The sequence below is a fragment of the Cucurbita pepo genome, chromosome LG13, assembly GCF_002806865.2.
Source record: "Cucurbita pepo subsp. pepo cultivar mu-cu-16 chromosome LG13, ASM280686v2, whole genome shotgun sequence".
NCBI classification, from domain to species: Eukaryota; Viridiplantae; Streptophyta; class Magnoliopsida; order Cucurbitales; family Cucurbitaceae; genus Cucurbita; species Cucurbita pepo.
In genome coordinates, this window is record NC_036650.1 from 2,514,829 (window position 1) to 2,530,535 (window position 15,707).

At 35.8% G+C, this 15,707-nt stretch overlaps 3 protein-coding genes and 1 non-coding gene across 7 annotated transcripts; 1 reads left to right on the top strand and 3 right to left on the bottom strand.

The window, feature by feature from the left end:
* Positions 1-709: 709 nt before the first annotated feature.
* Positions 710-4,939, bottom strand: LOC111808713. Of its 4 annotated transcripts, XM_023694863.1 has the most exons (5): positions 4,097-4,798; positions 3,920-3,995; positions 3,687-3,742; positions 2,105-3,588; positions 710-1,297 (listed from the first exon to the last, which is right to left on the bottom strand). In XM_023694863.1, the coding sequence occupies exons 3-5, from the start codon at positions 3,695-3,697 to the stop codon at positions 894-896; spliced, it is 1,899 nt and encodes a 632-aa protein (XP_023550631.1). In that variant the 5' UTR covers positions 3,698-3,742; positions 3,920-3,995; positions 4,097-4,798; the 3' UTR covers positions 710-893. The 4 variants fall into 4 exon arrangements, with proteins under 4 accessions (XP_023550631.1, XP_023550627.1, XP_023550630.1 ...); XM_023694862.1 differs by lacking the exon at positions 4,097-4,798 and adding an exon at positions 4,821-4,939 and having other exon boundaries at positions 894-1,297; positions 2,105-3,742; XM_023694861.1 differs by having other exon boundaries at positions 894-1,297; positions 2,105-3,742.
* A 252-nt stretch (positions 4,940-5,191) lies between these two features.
* On the bottom strand, positions 5,192-5,263 carry TRNAM-CAU. Its single transcript has one exon. It is a non-coding gene; the product is annotated as a tRNA-Met (tRNA).
* Positions 5,264-6,408: 1,145 nt separating this feature from the next.
* Positions 6,409-8,995, bottom strand: LOC111809429 (myosin IB heavy chain-like). The gene is made up of 4 exons (XM_023695889.1): positions 8,631-8,995; positions 7,396-7,714; positions 6,995-7,053; positions 6,409-6,730 (listed from the first exon to the last, which is right to left on the bottom strand). The coding sequence occupies exons 1-4, from the start codon at positions 8,890-8,892 to the stop codon at positions 6,693-6,695; spliced, it is 678 nt and encodes a 225-aa protein (XP_023551657.1). The 5' UTR covers positions 8,893-8,995; the 3' UTR covers positions 6,409-6,692.
* A 5,134-nt stretch (positions 8,996-14,129) lies between these two features.
* Positions 14,130-14,976, top strand: LOC111808687 (ethylene-responsive transcription factor CRF4-like). The gene has a single exon (XM_023694829.1). It carries the CDS (start codon positions 14,185-14,187, stop codon positions 14,974-14,976), a length of 792 nt encoding a protein of 263 aa, XP_023550597.1. The 5' UTR covers positions 14,130-14,184.
* The last annotated feature ends 731 nt before the right edge of the window (positions 14,977-15,707 follow it).

Below are 15,707 nucleotides of genomic sequence, written 5' to 3' on the forward strand. Positions count from 1 at the left end.
CTAAAAAAAATAATATCTGCTAGCGGCGGGCTTGGGCTGTTACATTTATACACGTTATCTAATATGTTATAAATCATATGAAGTATACATATTTTTGTTCGGGCCATTATAGCACATGTGTCCCTTACAATATAACGGACCTGATAACTTAACGTAATCCAAAGCTTCCTCTGACTTATCACTGATAGCTGCTCAAAGTTTTCAACTTCAAATGTGGAAGCGAAACACGAGGATTATGCTTGTTTAACCCATGCAACCCTCTTCCCACATTCCCAAAGGTACACCAGGACACAACGAGCTTGCTAGCACCTCAATTATTTTCGATAGGCGACTATCTACTACAAATTAAGAGGATTTTCTTCTTTTATTCAAGAGATAATCAACCACATAATAATGAAAAACAGAAACAAAGAAATTTTAAAATGTACCATTTTGATTTCTTGAATTTTCAAGAATACGTTTGTTTGATCCAAAAAAGTCCAAGACGTATACTACTTTTAGTTCGTTTTTTCATTACTACAAAATAAAAATAAATTTTTTTATTAATTTTTCATCTGATGTGGCACGAGAAAAAAAAAATTGTTTTAGTTTACTTATTTCTACATGTCCCAAATACATTTTAAGGTACATCGTATTACTTTCGAAACCAAACGAACCCATTTCTCGAAAACTCGGGACTCGAAAGGTATTTGTGAAAGTAGGCGTATGATTAAACCATGGAAGGCATAATAACCTAAGCTTAGTTTATATTTTATATACAACAAAGCAAGGGAACAGATTCATGCTACAATACAACAAAAGGAAGTAAAACAGCAAAAGAAGCCTCTTATCAAGGGAATACATACAATGCCTAAGAACTGGAGAGGATTACAAGCATGTTCAAACGCTCTCTCTCACAGGTTAAATATGTGGTCACTCGCACTAAATAAGGCAGCATTGAACTGTCTCGTATTCAAGTCGCCTCCATCCAAAGAACCAAATCGGTCGAGCCACTGCGTTGGGCTCGGGTTTTCGCTTTCCTCTACCCATTCTGAAGTCATATCAATGTCGTCGAACTGGATAGGATCAGATTCCAAGGGTTTTGTTTTCATCTGTCTAGCTAACTTGAGATTGTAGTTTATGTAGACGAGGTCATTGAGAGTTTCTTTGTCGATCTTATTCCGTTTTTCGGAGTGAATTTGCTGAAACGTGCTCCAATGCCTTTCGAAAGAGAAAGTACTGCAAACTTGACTGAGAATCCGTATTGCTACTCGTTGTAACACGGGCGCCGAGTCACCAAACTGCTCCCACCAAAGCCCTACAACACATCAAATGGTTCTATCAATGCAAATGAATGTTGAACAATAATAGATTTACTAAGCCATCATAGCTAGGAGAGATCCGGACTTTTGACTTCTTGGTCGAAAACATATGCATTAACCAGTTGAGCTATACCTAAGTTGGTCATCGACCATTTAGAACTATTTCCGAAACGAAGGACTAAAGTTCTTCGTTCTAAAACCTCTATTACTAGATATCGATTTGAAACCATGCCCTCAAGAGTATTAACGCCTACATTCCTAATTCAGAGCTTCCAAAATGATATTCATTTAATGGAAAGAGCTACTAAAAGAAGAAGAAAAGAAAACAATGCATTCTAGACAGTTTAGCAGTTGTACGAAAAAAAGAAACAGAACACGAAATACAGCTTAGCTGTAACAACCCAAGTGATTGTCCCCTTTGGGCTTTCCCGTCCGGGCTTCCCCTCAAGATTATTAAAACGCGTCTGCTAGGGAGAGGTTTCCACACCCTTATAAAGAATGTTTCGTTCTCACATTAGCAGTGAATACACTCGTTAACTATATTCAGGACAATGAAGACAAGTATATTGAAAATATGAACAGTTCAAGTAAAAATTAAGTTTAGCTGTTTCATAATATTTGGATTCGGAACTAAGTAGAGGAATTCCTAATGCAGGATTCGAACTCGACGTTCGGGTAGTTGCTAAATCTAAGCATTTTAGTGTACAAAATTCTTCACATTGGCAATGCCATGACTGGAGCTAGTGATTTAGTTCACCTAAAATCAGCTAAGGAGTTGAGAGATTCAATAGCAGAAAACTTACAAGGCGAAACGGTATCTCGTGCTTCCATAGCTAAACTGCATCCAAACATCCCGTTCGCCTTTGTGAAAGTAAATATTTGATTGGTAATATCCCGTCTCATCTCCGGCAAGGGGAGTAATTTCTCCAAAACATTAAAGAAGTCTTCTTTAATGGAAGTAAGGAACTTTATTTCTGAATTGTACTGAATACTCGGGTTCAAAAACGCAGCTGCTGCGTGAAGCGGAGAATGAAGTTGATCTCGCCACTTTCTATCGACGATATCGAGGAACGTCTTGCACTTGATTTCATCCATTATATAGTAAGTTCTTATTGATTCTTTTGCTCTAGTCATTAACTCATATATACATCCCACAGCAGGTTTACCCCCAGACACTTCTCTTAATACTCTTAGGAAAGGCTCTGAAATTGCTACACATTCTTCCACTGCCCTCCAGAAATCATTATCTTCTATAATGGCAATACAAGAAATGCTCTGTGGTTTATTTGCATAAGGATTTGTAGTGTATTCAGGGCTGTTGAACATATGCTTCAGTCTTGACCTTTGCTTCAGAATAGATTGCAGAGACAGGAAGCTTGATACGGGTTTCGATATCCCAGTTCGAATGAGTTCTTGACCGCCCGTGAACCTTCGCATCAGGTCAAGCAATGAGGAACTATTGTATAGAAACTTTGATATGGTTTGTGCTTGCAAGATACATCTGTTAACCCAATCTACCTTTGAAAATTCCTCCAAAATTGAATTCAGACACTGAGAAGCACAAGGAGACACAAATATAGTTCCATAAGTCTGAAGGATATGATTAGCAATGCCTGTATAGTTGAAACTACTGTCCATAATTATCTGTACTACGTTTTCATGTCCAAAATCTTGAATCACGGAATCGAATAAATCCGCTAGGCATTTCGTGTTCTTGAAATATGCAGATGCATCGACCGATTTGTGAAAAAAGGTCTGGGATGGGGATGAAACCAAAAAGTTTATCAAAGCTCTTGATTTATTGTCGGTCCACGTGTCTACGATGATTGTGCAGCCAGTGGTAGCCCACTCTTTCTCAATATCCTTTGATTGAAGGCTCACTTCAGTTTTGATCCTTTCCAACCATGTACTCTTCAAAGTTTCGGCAGAAGGACCCGTAAATCCCAGGCCACATTTCCCTATTGCATCGATCATTAGCTGGTACGATGAAGATCTAGCTATACTAAAGTCTAGCTTATTCTCAAAAAAGAACAAAGCAATGCTTTTCTCAGCATTTTCATGGTTGAGTAATGATGGGGGAGCCATGGGAGTAACTGTTGGAAAAACTTTGGCGATTGGAGACGGGGCCTCCATTGAAACAACAGATTTACACGTCGACATTGATGGCGCATTTTCGATAGTCTTGACTTCAGCTATCTTCTGCTTTTTCCCACACGACGTTTCCTTAATCTCCTCTCTAGTTGCTAGTATGGCTCTAACTCTATCCGAAACATCGTCCCTCACTTTACTACACGGATTTACACCTCTACTCGGTAATCGAGATAAATGATGCTTCAATCTACTAATCCCACCATTCAAAACTCTAAGACAAAATTTACACTTCACCTTGTTACCATCTAATTTCTCAGCATACTCCCAACAAATATCTTTCTCACGGACCACTGCGAAAAGTAACGAGAATCAAGCAGCTGATATGGTTCGTCATCCAAGGAAAAACATGCCAAAAAACTTATAGAATCCAGAAAAGGCGACAACGAGCGAACGAATGTATACAAGGGTAATAACACAAGAATCTAGTTTGGCAACAAGTATTGGTAACAAAAAAGTTTCAAACTCACTCAGGATGTGTATGTGTTCTGATGTTCCGGCAAGCCAACCAACCGAGGACCAAACCAAAAGGACAGTAACAAGCAGCTGAGACGCCATGATAGAAAATTCATGATTAGCATAGAAACAACAAAAGATAGATGAATAAAACAAGACAGAAAGGATCTAAAATGTGGAACATCATAGACCTTTCCTTAACATTATCAAACCAGCTGGTGTCATGCCTGATTGCTTGTGAATTTGAGAGAAACAGAACATGATTATTTAGAAAAAAACATATGTATTCCCTGAAATCAATTTGTCCCTTATTTTGATGGACTGAAACTCCTCAAGAAAAGGGATCTTCCAAAATGCCTCTGCCTCTCTCAGCAATGTTAAACTAACTTACGTGTTGGTATGAACTTAAAGCCACACCATTCGTATTTGAGAGAGAAACTTTAAAAGCAAAACCAAGTCATCTGAAGAAACAACTATGAGTATCAAATCAAAATCTCTTCTACATTTTAGAACACCCCATTTCCCTCCACCGATTTTCTCAGAAGCCAAACAAGTCAGAAACCCCTTACATTAAACTAGCAATCACATATCCATGAAATTTAAGTAACAAAAGATCATAAAACGAAAACAAAAATTCCAATATGAATCATCATCCAAGAACTTAAACAATCCCACAAAGAACTAAGCGACTGCCAAAGAAGCAGAAAACTGGAATCAAATGAAAAATCGGAACACCCTTTTTCCACTGAATTCTCTCTGGACAGTGAAAGAAGCAGAAAACTGGAATTATAAAGCAAATCGGGAGGTATGAACTAAAATAGAGCTGAAAAACACAGAAAAAAGTAAGAAAAGAAGAAATGGAAAAGTGGGGAGGAAAACGAAGGAAAATTAACGAGAAATTTAAGGGGAACTTACAGAAGAGAGAGAGGGAGAGAGAGAGAGAGATTGGTTATTTGGGTGATGTTGTTCTCGACGGAGAGATGAGCGGAGGGTTCGCAGTAGAGGGAAAAAATGATCGATTTATCGCGAGATTTTTGAGAGACCTCAAAAGCTCTGTTCTTAGGGTTTTTGTTCAATCAATTTTATTTCTTTTTCTCTTTTTCAAAATTTCATTTCCTTTTTTTTATTTTTTTTATTTTTCCATACGATATATCGCGGGCCATCCCATCCAACAACCAATTCATAACTATTTCCTTCGCTATTAGCCGACATGTCGATTTTGAATGCCGATATGTCGATGATCATAGCAAAATTGGGAAAATGTTAACAGAATTGGAAGCCTTCTCTATCAGAGCCAGGTTTCGATCCTGGGACCTGTGGGTTATGGGCCCACCACGCTTCCGCTGCGCCACTCTGATTTGTTGAAATTCCAGTCTATTTATTTTTATTTAATCTAATTATTATTTTATTAATTTCAAATTAATATAAATAGTACAATTATTTGCTTTTCTCTTTTATTATTATTTATTATATTTGAGTTAACTAAATAGTTTTTCGATTTGTATTAATTGATTCAATATACAATTTTCCTTTTTTGAAATTTTAATTACTGAATATAAACTTACTTTTGCGCCTTGATTTTATAACTATTTCAGCATCTAATTTTGATTAAGTTTTAAAGTTTAGTGTTTAAATTAATATAATTATTAATTTAAGATTTCAATTAATACAACCTAAAAATTTAGGAGTATAAATTGAAATTTATACTAAATTTTTTTAAAACAATGTCATAAACAACTTTTGGAACTAATTTCAAGACTCATGGATATGTGTTACTCAAATGAATCAAATCAATTTAACCTCATCAATCATATATTTATTATTTTTTTAAAAAATATAAATTTAATAGACAAAAATAAAATGATGGTTTAAAGTTATTAATCATAAAATTAAAAGCTTACAAACTTAAAAGACTATCAAAATTGAAATTGAAAATGAAAGCATACAAAAGACGAGAGTTTAACACTAGCTATAAAAATGACTCGAGGCTAAAAGAATGAGATTAATGTCATAATTACAAGATGTTCTAACGACCAACATGAAAAGAGAAGTATTAAACATCACTTGATCCATACACTTAATCCATTGAAATAATAATTCACTTACGAAAGTTTAACGTTTGACTAGAATAGACAACCGCTTGATAAGAAGAAATTTTAGTTCTCTCTCTAAAAGTCTCGACTCTACTAAACCAACCAGCCAACTATGATTAGTGCATTTAACAAAGCTTTCCCACGACTATGGAGATGTTGCAACGACTATGGAGATGTTGCATGACTATGGAGAATTTGCCAAAAGATGAAATCATAAAGCTTCATTTATACAGTGACTAGAACTAAACGAAGATATATAGCACGGAGACATGGAAAAAAAGTTAGTTTATTTGCATCAAACGATCCAAGGGGCTCATTCTAGGCTTGCTCGAACTAGTCCTCGAACAGAAAGTAAAAGCTTTGGGTACTGCAACTTTCCTGTTTCTTATATCAATACAATTTTCAATCCATTTCCATAACAATGTTTCATTCCAATATATATTCAAACAGTTCAAGAATCTACATAATCAAATTCCAAAGATCGCGAGTCTAGTTTTGTACAATGAACAATTACAATAACCAATACACTTCAAAACAACCACAAAATCATTCTAAAACTTTGCATTATTAAGCCATATGAATACAACTTTTCAATTTCACCAAGCACTAAACTGGCTGACAAATCTTTTTCTTCTAAAAGAAGAGGAAGATCAATCTGCTTCTATCAGAAACTGACCAATAAAGCAATGATAAATCACTCCTGCTTCCTTAAAATTCTTGTTTTCACACCGCCTGTATGTTAAGGAACAAATAAAAGAACTTAAGAATATGATCGAAATAGTTCCACCTTCAAATTTTTTTCTAGTTTTTGAGAAACATGTGTTTCTGTAAGTTTTCCTTGCTAAATTTCTATAAAAACTTCGAAAATAATTTATTTTAACAAATTAGTTTTCATTTTTCAAATCAAACTTCAGTTTTGAATTTAAAAATTAAGAGAATAACGCACATCAAATAATTTACGGGACACTATTCTACACGAAGAAACGCCATTCATACCTTCGACTTCCTCGAAATGAACTTCTTTTAACAGTTCACCACCTGCATTGTATCCAAACCTACAAAGAAGGTAACACACATTTAGAAAAAGCACACAAATAACACAACTCAACAAGAAGAAAAGCTTGTGAACAAAGAAAAATTATGGATAGCTAAAATGGTAACAAAATCAGTTCAGAGAACGATGTTCTCTAAATTGAGCAATAGAACTCTCCTCGTCAAAGGCAAACTGGAAAATTTTAGAATTATGTCAAAAGTTCAACATTCTAGGCAATCTCCTTCTCATGCAACCTCCTTTCTTCACAATTCGTGCAATATGCTCAAATTAATAGCAAAATCGTATTAACTGTTTTATTCAGTTCGAAATGGGAGTTATAAATATAAAAGATAATGTAATTTACCTGTTGGAGAATACAACCTCAAGTTCATAATCAGAGGAACTCTTGAACGCTTCAACCAAAACTGTTACAATCTCTGTTTTCCGAGTACTTGCCATCAGTACATCATATTCCGTTGGAATTATAAATGCAAAAAAGTTATCGCTTAATTCACTTAAACATATCTTATCTACAGCAGCCAAGGCAATCCTCCTTTTAAGGGTATCAGTTTCTGGGTCAACGATGTAGATAGCGAACTCCGTTATTAAAAGAATCCGCCTTTTCATTTTCCCAGTAGCAGTGAACTTCATAACTTTATCTGCAAAAAGCACACTCTGTTCACCTGCACGCATAACGCGCATGGTAGAATTGGTTATGGATTATGAGATAGAATGCAAGAGTAGGGGCCGTTGGAAGAAACCATAATATTCAAAACGACACACCAATTCATTTTCCCATGTATGAATGATGCACCAATTCAAAATGGCTGCTATGGAGCAACATAAACCATAATATTCGGCATGAGCAAGGGCCATTGGAAGAAATGTTAACCGCCTATTTGATAAACATTTGGTTTTTGGTTTCCGATGGATTTATTTTCTTTGTTATCTACTTTACAACAAAGTTTTCAAAATCCATTCCAAGTTTTGAAAAACTAAAACAAATAGTTTTTAAGAACTTACGTTTTATTTTTAAATTAAGCTAAGAATTCAAATGTCTCTCTTAAAACAATAGTAATGAAATTGTGAGGAAATAAACATAATTTCCAAAAACAGAATACCAAGAACAAAATTGTCAACAAAAGAGTCCAAGTAAATCCAACAAAATACAACCCAACAAAAGCTCTCATATTTTCATCCGCACTAAACACTCATACAAAATGCTTAGTAGCCAGCTTAAATGAATTCTATTTCTTCATAAATTCAGAAAGGAAACTAAACAATACAGAGGAATGCATTATACTCTGAGGAATTACATAATACAAGGTGTCCAAATAGACAACAATTTCAAACATGCTAAAGCAACATCTCCCCCTTATTATGCGATGATTTACTTCACGGGCGAGGTCTCTGGTTCAAGTTCACTAAGAAAGTAATAGATTCGCAATGCTGGATATGGAAAACTATCATCGACATACAATTTCACAAACAAGGATGAACAACGGCAAATCAATCAACTATAATTACCAATTTCAGAGACAAAATACAGTAAAAACACCGTAAATAATGGCATATCAACGCGGTAGGTACAAATCTAACCTTGTTTTTTCAAGATTTTCATCAAGAATTGGTTCGAGGGCACATCGATGTAATCCCCCTTGTAATCCCGATGGAGAGAGGCTTTTCGACGGACCTTGATGCCCATGAATGGCTCCTGATCTTCGGTCACATTCCCATCGGAGGGTCGCAATTTCAATCCTTGCACATCGTCGGTGGTTCCGGATATGTCCTGTGGTTCCACAGCTCCGGCTGACGGAGCTCGATCGTCGATGTGGACCCGCCTCCGGGATCTGGAGTCCATTGAAATCGTTCGAAGTTGGGGCTCAGCGAGAGAAAAAAAGGGGATTCTCCCTCGAACCCTCAACTTCTAAAACGAGAAATTGCAGTCACTGTCTATGGGCTATGTCGAAATGAAGCCTTTTATATGAATATCAATTTTTTTTTTTTTTTTCCTTCTAATTTTTAAAAGGTTTAATTTAGATTTTAGATTTTTATTTTATTTTATTTTATTTTATTAAGAAAAAGATTTAGATATTTTATGAATAAAAACATTTACCTACTTTTAAGAATAAAAATTTAGACATTTTATCGTCTATGTCGTGCAATTTTTTTTTAATTGATTTTAATAAATGTGTGAGCGTTTCCCACTAAAGAGTTGTGTTCGACAATCTCGTATTAGAACAAGATCTTAGAAAGGTCAGTATAGATAACTAATATCTTGGAATTTATAGAATGCTCTGTGGTTATAGTTCTATCTGATCTTCCACGTCAGAAATGCTTTCTTGAGATTATTGTGTATTTTTTCATGTTGAGTGGATTGTGACTCTGCAATTCCTGTGTTGAAAGCTAGCTTATTTGGCATTACTGAGGTACTGCCAACACAATGGGTGGTCTCCAAATCATCGTAGAAATAAAGAAACTTAATAGCAACAACTACAACACGTAGGCTACATGCATGATGTCCTATCTACAATGACAAGACCTTTGGGAAGTCGTTGGCGGAAGCAACATTACGCTTCTACTAGAAGTTGCTAATGGCACCTTTCACAAATGAAGAATCAAAGCAGATAAAGTAATGTTTAATTTGAAAACCATAGTCAAATAAGAGATGTTGGAACACATTTGGGATAACAAGACATCGAAGTAAGCATGGGACATGTTTGTGATGCTTTTCCCTATGGGTCTACATTGAACCCAACAACTAGAACCAATCCAACCCGAATTATAGAGTTTGGATTGGGTTAGATATTATTTCGAAGTTAATTGGATTAATTTTCTAGAACCGAATAGATTCGGTTCAAGTTTCGAGTTCTTTGGATTAAATTTCAAGTTGACCTTCTCTTACAAAATATATTGCTCATTGGTATTTGGATAGTATTTGAAGATTTCTCGTGCTTAAGTTCGAATCAGAATGATCATGGGTTTATAATCAAATAATACTATCTCCATTGGTGTGAGACCTTTTAGGAAAGCCCAAAGCTAGACAATATCATACCATTACGGATCCGTGATTTCTATCATGGTATCAGAGTCATGCCCTAAACTTAGCCATGTCGACTAAAAAGAAAAGGAGTCAAGAGTTCTTGAAGGCATAGTAAAAAATGATTAAATTAATTTGTGTTTATTTGTCAACCTTTAATCTTGTGTTTGTTTGAAAACTTTTAATATATTTTTATATATGTTTGTACTGAATTATTATGAATTATGAATTGTGGATAAATAAAAGTTTTGAAATAAATTAATTTATTTAACACTTGGGGGTTGGGTTACCAATCCAACCAACCCAATCCATGTATACCACTACGTTCTTTCAAAGAAGAACGATACAAGGTATTTCTAGAGAACGAGCTATTATCAATCTCACAATGCGACATGACGATTGCTCAATACTTCCACAGGGTCAAGTCGATATGTCGGGAGATTACTGAACTAGAATTAGAGTTCTTCATTCAAGAAACTCGAATGAAGAGAATCATCATCTACTGATTGCAACCAGAATATAGAAACTTCATTATTGCGGTACCAGGATAGCTCGGTCAACCATCACTTGTAGAGTTCAAAAATTTGCTAACCAGTCAAGAAGCCATGACTAAACAGATTGGAGGTATTACGCTCAAGGGTGAAAAAGAAGCGCTCTTCACAAGTGAAAGTCGGAACAACAATAAATTGTCAACCAAAAGTGAAATACAACCCTAGAGAACACAGAAGAATAACAACAAAAGTCCTCAACGGAAGAGAATTGAAGGTATTTGCAAAAAAAAGCCACAAGTCTAAGAACTATTGGTAAAGAAAAAGTTAGTCAAAAGCAACGTGGCAACCTCCAAAAAGGAGATAGAGGATGAGTGAGATGCAAAGGTACTATACTCCTTAAAAAAAGACGTGCTAGCACTCATGGCGATGATGGGAGAGCATACTGATTATGAAAATGACTGAATCATTGATTCAGGATGCTCAAACTACATGATTGGCAATCAAGAGAAAATCTTACAAGACTCGAACAACATTGAAGAAATTCTACAACAGAAGATGGAGAGAGCAAACTACACACATTTGGTCAAGAAAAAATCCAAGTGACACTAATGTTGGTGCGCAAGAAGTGACTTAACCAAGCGAATCCGGTGAAAAGGAAACAACACCTAAAAAGTATGCCAACGCAGTTATTATAGAAGATGAAGAAGCATCACAAAACTCGACTTGACAAAAAGCGAGGGAAGAAGAAAAAATTATAGCCTTGGAGCAAAATCAAACCTCAGAACTAGTGCCAAGACTTGGAGATGTCAAACCCATCGCTTGCAAGTGAGTTTACAAAATAAAGCATCGTCCAAATGGATCAATCGAGAGAGATATAAGGCTCGACTTGTAGCTTGAGGGTTCTCTCAACAATATGTAGACTATGATGAATCACTACCATATGGGTCCCGCTAATGCTTGCAACATGTAAAAATTAGAAAAAGTTGGACCAGACAATCTACATGAACCAACCAAAATGATTTGAGAATACAGTTGGAGTCATTAGTTAGTACATTCAAAAGTTCGAAGAAGCTCCATTTGAATGACAGATCTTGAGATATGTCAAAGGTACAATCGACTACAATCTTTTATACAAAAGAAGCAAAGACCGCAAGCTAGTAGGATGTTGTGATGCTAGTTATGCAGAAGACCATGATACCCAAAAATTAAGTACTGGGTATTGTTTAAGCTCGGTTCGGGAACAGTTTCTTTTGTACTCAGAAGACCATGTTGTGATGCTAATATGAGAGTTTTCGCTATCAACTCAATATGGTATGATGAATGAAGACTAGTGTTGAGGGCGAGTATTAAAAGATCAACATTAGTCCAATAGGCTCAAGTCCAATAATTGTATGAGTTTAAAAGAAATTTGGTTCAAATATCGAGACAAACTTTGAAAGGGGTAATCACTGAGTTTTACGACTAAAGTTTAGAAGAACTTTGATTTCTGATTCTCTAAAATTTTTACGAGTAAAGCTTAGAAGAATTTTGATCCAAAAATCGTGACGAACTTCGAAAGGGTTGAATTTTGAGTTTCTAACTTTTCAAAGCTAGTAAAACTTTCGACGAACTTTGGTTCAAACATTACGGAAAACTCTAAATGAAAAAAAAAATGGTTTTTAACCCGTCAAAATTTATAATAAAAAGAAATAGTCAAATGTCATACAAATTCTAAAGTGGACGAACTTTGAGTTTCTAACTCTTAATAGCTCTAAATGGACGATATTTGATCCAATATCTATCTTGACGAATGTTAAAAGTTCAGAAACTTTGATTTTGTTTCACTAGAGTTTTAACATGTCAAAAATTGGATGATCTTTGGTTCAAACGTTGAGACAAACTCCGAAGAACTATATAAAATTTGATAATAACGCCTTCACCAAGTTCGCTCGAGTCCTTTGTTCGATATTTGAGAAGTTACCAATCTATTGGCACGACTAAGTTTAGAGCATGACTCTGATACCACGTTAAATGAACACGACTCTCCACAATGGTATGATATTGTCCACTTTGAGCATAAGCTCTCATGGCTTTACTTTGGGCTTCCACAAAAGGCCTCATTACAATGGAGTCAGTATTCCTCACTTATAAACTCAAGATCATTCCCTAAATTAGCCGATGTGGGACTCCCATCATCCAATACCTCCCGTCGAACAAAGTGTGTCTCCCCTTAATCGAGGCTCGACTCCTTTGGAGTCTTAATCATTTTTTACTGTCTTCGAAGAGGCTTGACTCATTTTCTTTTAGAGTCCTTTATTCGATATTTGAGGAGTTACCAATCTATTGGCACGACTAATCGACATCCTAAATTAAAAAGATCGAAAAAAAATAGAGCTTGAAAGCACCGAGAAGATGGAGAGAATGAACAAAAAGGAAGGAGTTTGAATTTTATTATTATTATTATTATTATTATTTTGGGAATTTCGACGAAAAAGTAAATTTGTTCGAGAAAAAAAAAGTAAAAAAGATTGTGGGCAAAAGAGGAAGAGGACATGAATAATAAAGGGACGTTGGGGGTTGTGTAGGGGTATCTCGGTAAAAGTGCCCCTCCACAAACACCCCAGAGATGTACGGTCTCTCTCTAATTTTTTATTATTTATATATATATATATACTTTTCTTTTATTTATTATTTTCCCTTAAAACTTTTATACTCATCTATTTTATTTTAATCTTAATTCATTAGATTTCACATGTAACTTCCAAACATATTTTGTTTACAAATTTATGGACATATTTTAAACTTCAATCATTATAATAAAACTTTAGTTTGTTTTTTTTTAATTATATATTTTACTAACATAATTTCTAAAAATTTACATTTATTCAAATTTTTTTTTTATTAAACGGTAATTTTTGGTTTCGTTGTCTATGTCTTCAACCCCATTTAGTCAACAAAGATAGATCACTTTCGGTTCTCCATTTCTTGATTAAACGGAAATTTTTAGCTTCATTGTTTCTGTCCCTGGCTCAATTTAGTCAACAAAGATAAATCTCTCTCCATTTTCGATTTTTGTTTAAACGAAAATTTTGGGTCACCTTATGCTTGAGGATTTGGATTTTTATTAAACATTGATTCAAAACAAATGGGAATTAGAAGGAAAAGAAAAAAAAAACAAATTAAATTTGGGTTTTAAGGTTACCAAATTTGGATTTTGGGACATGAATATTGAATACTACATTTATATAAACAATTTCCAACACACTCGAGAACACCATTCCTCATTACACTTGGCAAACCTTCAATTTCTCTCTCTTCAATTTCTTTCTCTCTCTTCAAGTTCTTCAATTTCTCTCCACTTTTCTTCACTTTGATTATGAAATTTCAATGAACAAAATGAGTACAACAAATCCCATCTCTCAAAATCCAATCTTTCTTTTCAATCTCTGACCTTTCTTCTTCTATGTCACTTCTCTCTCTCCTCTCTTTCTCTCTCTACTGTAATTTTTTCTTTCCATGACAGAACCTTTTCTTCTTCTTCTTCTTCTTCTCATCTTTTTAGCCAATTTTTAATTCTCTTCTCTCTCTCTCTCTCGTTTTTCAGTCGGTTTCTCTCTCTAGAACAAATTTCGGAGATTCCGCCATGGAAGCTCCGACCATTCTTCGGAAACCCGGAAACTTCGCCGGCCGGACCAACGTTGGTTCGAGAATTGTTCGGATTTCAATGACCGACCCGGACGCTACGGACTCGTCATCCAGTGACGAAGATGCGGTGAATTTCACGCGCCGCCGTGTGAAGCGGTATGTTGGCGAGATCACCATCGGCACGGCGGCGGGCGAGGGTGGCCGGAAGAAGAAAAAGAAGAAGAAGACGGGTAACGTGAGGAAGTTTCGCGGCGTCCGGCGGCGGCCGTGGGGGAAATGGGCGGCCGAGATACGAGACTCCGACCGCCGTGTACGGATGTGGTTGGGGACTTACGACACAGCAGAGGAGGCCGCTATAGCGTACGACAGCGCTGCCGTGAAGCTCCGAGGACCAACAGCTTTAACTAACTTTCCCACTCCGCCGCCACCGCCGCCATTTTCTTGCGACGACCCATCGTCTCCGACAAATCTCTCTTCTCCGACATCGGTCCTCCATTACAGAACTCACCTCGCCGAATGCTTGCCGTCGGACCGGGCCACCGTAAACGGCGGCGGCGCCGACGTATCTCCGGTAGTCGATTTTCTCTTCTCCGACGACATATTCAAATCGATTATTTTGGAACCGCCTTTTTTTCTCGAGTACCAAACAAGTCCCATACCGGAAACTCCATGGGCCGGCGGCGGCGGCTGGGGGGAAACGGTGGGAGCGGCGGAGTGCAATAAAAAAGTAGAAGAAGATGATTATTTTGAAGAAATTTTGATGGGGTCGGATCCTTTGGTGGTCCTATGAGGAATTCGCTGCAGAGTCATCGGGTAATGTGATGCCGCCAGCCTGCCGATTTTCTGGCAGATTTTCTTCCGGCCGCCGCAATGGAATCTATCTTTTTTTTTCTTTTTTTTTTCTTTTTTTAGCTATTCCAATTTTTGAATAATACTTTTTTTACTTTTAAACTTTTGTTTTTTGTTTTTTTTGTATAACTATATCTCTTGTAATAATAGAGCTGTTTTGTTTTCGTTTGATTATGTTTGTGTTTATATTTTCTTATAATTTAAACACTTTAAACTAAGATTTTATATAATTGCGCCACCGTTCTTCTAAGTGTGAGAGAATTATCGATTTGAACAGATAATGAAGAAGGGAGTGGAATACATTTTTTACCGTTAGATAAATTGAGTCGGGACGAGATTATAGTCTCTGTCAACGTCTCCGCCCAAATCTCTACCTCACTCTTTCTCTACCTCGTTTAATATAAATATATTTTCAATATATATATCCGTTAATTTTGAGACTCTATCGGTAATATTATGAGAATATTTGCTAAAATCACTGCATGAAATAATAAATTATAATGATATGGAAATAATAATAAATTGGAAGAAAAACATATGGAAAGATAAAAAGATAAATAGGTAGATATTTGACTATAATAAAATATCAAATATGATATATATGTAAACTATAATTTATATTCAATATTGGTCAGTAATATTAAATTTTTTATTATTAAAAATTATATTCCA